Below are 6,634 nucleotides of genomic sequence, written 5' to 3'. Positions count from 1 at the left end.
ACCTAGCTCATATGACTAAAATCATCAGTTAAAAGAAAATAATAAAGACGTCCTACAAATGACTCAGTGTCCATAGGGCCACACAAATCAACATGAATTAATTCAAGACAATGTGAAGCTCTCCAGGCATTTCCAACTGGAAATGATTTTCTCACTTGTTTTCCATATACACATCCCTCACATATCCAAAGACTCAATTTTAGGTAAGCCAAGAACCATACCTTTTTTATTCAGTAACCTCAAACCGTTGACATTCAGATGTCCATATCGAAGATGTCATAACTTGGACTCATTTTTTTCACCAATTGCCAAAGCAAATTGTTCCACGTTTGAGACTTCAAGTGGAAACATTTTGTTTTTTTGTCATGTGAACATTGACAATTGTCTGCCCCGATTTTTTGTCTTTAATAACACATTCTCCATCATCAAATATTATAGTGTATCCACCAGCCATTAATTGCCCTACACTCAGAAGATTATGTGCCAATTTAGGAACAAATTGAACATCATGAAGAAGTTTCACTTTACCATTATTAGTTTTGATTGCTACTGTCCCTTCCCCTTCAACTTGAATATTCTTATTATCTCCAAGCTTGACCTGCATCTTTTGGGTCTTATCAAGCTCTCTGAACATTTCTCTTATGCCTGACATATGATTGGAACAACCACTATCTACAAACCATACATCACTTGCAACATCATTAGTATCAAAATAAGCCATAAACAACTTACTTTCCTCATCATTTTGTTCTGCAAAGTTCACTTCATTGTACCAGCAATCTGCTTTTACATGTCCATACCTCTTGCAATGAAAACATTGGATACGACCTCTATTTCCTCTACCTTTGCCTTGACTTCTGCCACCATGATATGAACCTCTGTCACGTTTATAATTTCCTGTTGTTCTTGCTGATTCCTTTTGATTTGAGCTCTCCCCCTTCACTTGAAAGGCTTTTTATTCTTGTGTCTCTATTAACCTGTTCAGCCTTGCCTCATGAGCTTGTAAAGAGCCCATAAGTTCATCAAATGAAAAAATTGACAAGTCTTTTGATTCCTCAATTGCAGCTACGACATGATCAAATTTAGGGGTTAAACTCCTTAAAACTTTTACAACAACAGTTTCATCAGTAATTTCCTCTCCATAAGATCTCATTGGATTAACAATTCCAGACAATCTAGTAAGAAAATCTTGCACTGATTCTCCACTTTTCATATTCAAGGTTTCAAAATCACGACAAAGAATTTGAAGTTTTACCGTGATTACCTTTGTGGACCCTTGGAATGATATCTGCAGTGACATCCAAGCTTCTTTAGCAGTGGTGGCTGCTAAAATTTTTGAGAAGAGTGTCTCATGAACTGCTTGTTGAATGAAGAAAAGTGCCTTTGCATCCTTCTTTCTGTTTTCCCTCAATCTGTTCTCCTCATCAGTATCAACATACCCATTTTCCACTAAATCCTAAAGATCTTGAGACTTGAATAAGGTATTCATCTTGATGCTCCAGAACTCATAACAATCTCCTTTGAAGATGGGAATGAGAGATGTGTTGTGCTCTGATACCAATTGGTGCGCGCCTATGCGGAAGCGTGCTTGCACACCGAACGAATATGTGATCACGGGAGAAGAGAACCAACCACATGCGAGCACAATCCAAAACCAAATATGATAAATGATCAAACCAAACACAGAGATATACGTGGTTCGACAATTTGCCTACGTCCACGGGGAGAGGATGAGGAGATTCCACTAAATCAAAGAGAGTACAAAGGGTTATAATCTCACAAAATCACTCACACAAACCCTAAAGAAAATCTCTCAACTTGCTCACAAGTTCTCCCTCTCTATATGCTCAGTACAATCTAAAATCTCTGATAAGAAACCCTAAAAAATCATGTTTTAATTTATATCAAAACACAAACCCAATACGAACAGGAAACCAAATTCTAGCCCAGCCCGACTCACGGTCGACCGCAGAGACATGTGCGGTCGACCGGACATGTCTCTGCGGTCGACCGGACAGAACGACAGAAACTCAAAAATCATTACAGGGTTTGGCCGGTCGGCCGCAAAAAGTCCAGAGACTTTTCTAGCTTGCGTACACGTTTGCGATCGATCGCCGCGTCACTCTCGGTCGACCGCTGGAAGTCCAAACTTGTTTTCTGCCGTTTTTCTTGTAAGATCTTCAATTCTCCACCTTGGTGAAGTTTTCCCAACACTGAGCCGACACCAAACAAAGAGCACCAATGCGTCATCTCTCCAAAATCGGCTGCACCAAAATGGTTGCCAACGTACCCCCTCTCCCAATGGATCAAGTCGCACGTAGTTCATCCAAATGGCCGTCAATGGCCTTAACAAACACGAATGTGCAACAAGTTTTTATAATGATCAAACTTGTTGCTCGGAACCACCTTAGTGAGCATATCCGTCGGATTATCCTTCATGTGGACCTTCACAATCTCCATATCGCCATCTTCAAGAACATCTCGAACGAAGTGATAATGAACGTTATTATGCTTCGTCCTCGTATGAAAAACCTGATTCTTCGCCAAATAAATAGCACTCATACTATCACAATAAATAGTGACGGACTGCTGCGATATGCCAAGTTCCTCCAAAAGTCCTCGAAGCCAAATAGCCTCCTTCACAGCCTTCGTAATTACCATATACTCTGCCTCCCTCGTTGACAAAGCCATCGTAGACTATAAGGTGCATCTCCAACACACCGGCGTAAGGGTCAAAGTGAACACATACCCTGTAGTAGACCGATGCTTATCCAAATCCCTGGCGTAATCCGAATTAACATAGCCAATGCACAACTGGCCACCTCTAGTGTCCCGCTTAAAAACCAAACCAGCATTGAGCGTACCTCGAATGTACCTCAAAATCCATCTCACGGCATCCCAATGACCCACTCCTGGATCATGCATGTATCTCGAAACCATGCTCACCACCTGTGACTAATCTTGCCTCGTACATACCATCACATACATCAAGTTCCCAACAGCGCTTGCATATAGAGTCTTCGACATTAACTCTCGATCTTTAACTATCTTTGGTGAAAGGTCACTTGAATGTTTCAAATGGGCTCCCAAAGGTACACTAACTGGCTTCGTATCCATGCTGACATGGAATTATTGTAAACTTCTTCAAATAAGTCATATGTGTCAAAAAAATTCTGCTCTTCTCTTTGTCTCTGCCGATCTTCATCCCTAAAATACGCTTAGCCTCACCCAAATCCTTCATCTCAAACTCCTTTGAGAGTTGTGCCTTCAACTCATCTATAGAAGACTTGGAAATAGAGGCAACCAATACATCATCAACATAAAGCAACAAATAGATGTACGCACCTCCTTTCAACTTGTGAAAATACACGCAAGGATCAAACTGGCTCTGAGTGTACGAATGACCAATCATAAAACCATCAAATTGCCTATACCACTATCGAGAAGACTGCTTCAAACCGTATAGCGATTTTTTTAACCTGCAAACCAGGTTTTCCTTCCCTGCAGCTCGGAATCCCAATAGCTGAGTCATATATATTTCTTCATCAAGATCACCATAAAGAAATATCGTCTTCACATCCAACTGATCTAATTCTAATCCATATTGTGCCACCAAAGCTAGCAAAATATGAATCGAAGAGTGCTTCACCACTGGAGAGAAAATCTCATTATAATTAATACCTTCCTCCTGTGCATAGTCGTTCGCAACCAACCTAGCCTTGAACCTCACTAGAGTGCCTTCAATGCCCTCCTTCTTCATGTATACCCACTTGCAACCAATCGCCTTCCGCTTCTTTGGATGCTCAACAAGCTCCCACGTATCGTTCTTGTGAAGAGACTCCATCTCCTCCTGCATAGCCCCCTGCCACGAATCAGCCTCCGAACTCTGCTCGGCCTCTCTGAATGTAGTAGACAACAGCTCATTGATACTCTCCGCTAAAAGTGCATATGCAACTACTGTGTCGGTATACCATGTTGGCATCCGTATGTCTCTCCTCTGTCTCCGAATCGCAATAGAATCCTGAACCTGAGCCATCGGTTCCTGATCCTACACAACTATACTCGTATCCTCCTCGTCATCACCATGCTCGTCTGGCATCACCTCAGTCGGCACTCTAATGGATATTGTATCATCTGGACAATGTGGAGCTGCATCGATCTCCACCACCTACGATATCTCCTCCATCGGGTTGCTCTCTACCTGATGAGAGCTGGGAAGCTTCAAGATAGAAGCCTTATCAAACGTGACATCCCTACCCAGCATAATCTTTCTATCAACTGGATCACATAGCTTGTATCTCTTGACACCACGCTTGAATCCTACAAATATGGTCTTCCTAGCTCGAGGTTCTAACTTATCAGTCTTCACATGATAGTATGCAGGGCACCCAAATACCTTAAGCTGGTCATAGTCATGTGCTGAATCTCCTGACCATATCTCCATAGGGGTCTTCCCCTCAATCGCAGATGAAGGCAGCGTGTTAATGAGGTGGCTCGCATATGAAAGTTCCTCAACCCAAAAGATCTTCTCCAAACATCTATGCGCCAACAAACATCGGATCTTCTCCAGCAAAGATTGATTTAACCTCTCTACTGCACCATTCTACTGCGGTGTATGACTAACTATGAAGTGTCTCTCTATGCCATTATCTTGACATAGCTACTGAAAGGGGTCTGATGTGTACTCCCCGTTGTTGTCGGATCGTAATATCTTGATCTTTCTCCTAGTCTATAGTTCCAAGCTCTTCTTCCACTCCACAAATATATCTAGGACTTCACTCTTCTTTGTCATGGTGTATACCCAATAACACCTAGAATAGTCATCAACGAACGTGACGAACCAATATCGACCATCAAGTGATGCAGTCTTGGTGGGACCCCAAACATCTGTGTGCACATAATCCAGGATGCCCCTCGTCCTATGAATAACTGTCCCGAACTTCACCTTTGTCTTCTTGCCAAGAACACAATACTCACAGAACTCAACCTTTCCACTCTTGGCTCCTTTCAATAGCCCCTGCTTACACAAAGCCTGCAGTGACTTCTCTCCTGTGTGTCCCAACCTGTAGTGTCAAAGTTTGTTAATATCCGCTTCTGAAATAGCTGAAGCAACCTGGCCAATCTCGATGATCCCCTTCAGATAATATAAGTTCTTACTGCGGACTCCCTTCATCATCACCAAAGATTCCTTAGTAACCTTTTGCTACAGTATTCTAAAAGACTACCTTGAATCTCTTCGCTTTCAAAGCTCCAACTGAAATAAGATTCTTCTTTAACTGAGGAACAAATCACACCTCCTTTAATTTACGGACTACTCCATCATGCATCTGAATCCTCACGGTACCTATCCCACAAATGTCACAGGATTGATCATTTCCCATGACCACAACACCCCCATCGAGTCTCTCAAATGATGAAAACCAATCTCACCTAGGAGTCACATGATAAGTAGCGTCAGAATCAAGCATCTAATCTGATGCATCCAAGTGATTTACCTCTAGAGTAATCAATAGAGAAAAGCTCGAATCATCGGAATCATTGTCTATCGCAACATTCACCTCATTAGCCTTCGGGCCCTTCTTCTTGCTATTCTCCTTCTCCTTAACCTTTGGGCAGTCTCTCTTCTAATATCCCTGCTCCTTGCAGAATGCACATTGATTCTTTCCTAGCTGGTGATGGTCTTTTGACTTTAACCTGCCTCTATTGCCACCTCTCAGATATGGGCTTCTACCTCTCATCGACAAGGCCTCTCTTGAAGTACTAGCGAGGAAAGTCTCCTTGTCATTCCTCCTCAAATTATAATTTGTCAAAGCGTTAGTTACTTAACTATAAGTGATAGAAGATCTCCCGTTCAACAAAGTAAGCACAAATGTATCAAACTCCTCATCCGGTAAGGAACCCAACGGAATAATAGCCTTGTACTCATCCGATATCTTCTCATCAACATTGACCAAGTACGATAACAACTTAGTATAGTTGTTCACATGAACTGCTAGTGAGGTGCCCCTGGACATCTGAAATCAGAATAACCTACGCAGCAAGTGCAATCTGTTCTTAACACTCTTCGTAAGGTACTTGTTGTTGAGAATTTCCCACATCTTTATTGCAGACGTCACCCTAATCGCATCATATTTCAGCTCCTGTTCCAAACAAGACCTGATCACCTCACAAGCGTTCTTATTCATTTTTTTCTCATATCGCCTCTTTATATTTTGGTGGCCTCTCATGGACCATGATGGTCTCCTCCAAATTCTGAGTATTGAGCGCATCCTGAACATCGTTCATCCACAAACCATTGCCGTCATACTTCACCATACTAATTTTAGTATTCTGAAAACCAACTTGAATTGTACCCACCATCTTGCTGCTTTCACCAACTTTTTCACCCATAATCACAAACTCCAAATTATAAAGAAAGATTCAAACTTGATAGAATTTAGAAGTTACCCAACTAAACCCTAGAACGGATTCCAAATAGATCTCCTAACCACACGAGGAAAGTAAAATCTTCAATGGTAACCCCAAACACTATCTCCACTGAAGCCTAGAACTCCAAGAATCAAGCTTCCAAGATGAATCTTCCTCCACCTAATGCTAAAACCCTGGATCTAAAATCTGAGCTCTGATATCAATT

The 6,634-nt window shown here is 41.8% G+C and overlaps 1 protein-coding gene across 1 annotated transcript; it reads right to left on the bottom strand.

Moving 5' to 3' along the window:
* LOC109821619 lies at nucleotides 338-3,027 on the bottom strand. Its single transcript, XM_020387795.1, has 3 exons — nucleotides 2,977-3,027; nucleotides 978-1,456; nucleotides 338-857 (listed from the first exon to the last, which is right to left on the bottom strand). The coding sequence occupies exons 1-3, from the start codon at nucleotides 3,025-3,027 to the stop codon at nucleotides 338-340; spliced, it is 1,050 nt and encodes a 349-aa protein (XP_020243384.1).

Source organism: Asparagus officinalis, chromosome 8 (genome assembly GCF_001876935.1).
Source record: "Asparagus officinalis chromosome 8, Aspof.V1, whole genome shotgun sequence".
Lineage (NCBI taxonomy): Eukaryota > Viridiplantae > Streptophyta > Magnoliopsida > Asparagales > Asparagaceae > Asparagus > Asparagus officinalis.
Note: the sequence above shows the minus strand (reverse complement) of the source record. Positions and strands in the feature narration are given on the sequence as shown.

What these genes read in the sequence shown, in the direction of transcription:
- LOC109821619 (XM_020387795.1), bottom strand. Translation starts at nt 3,027, where the DNA reads ATGTCGAAGACTCTATATGCAAGCGCTGTTGGGAACTTGATGTATGTG. An exon ending in GGAACTTGATGTATGTGATG is followed by an intron (nt 1,457 to 2,976) that starts GTATGTACGAGG and finishes CAAGATCTTTAG; the next exon opens with GATTTAGTGGAAAATGGGTA. An exon ending in CATGAGGCAAGGCTGAACAG is followed by an intron (nt 858 to 977) that starts GTTAATAGAGAC and finishes TCATGGTGGCAG; the next exon opens with AAGTCAAGGCAAAGGTAGAG.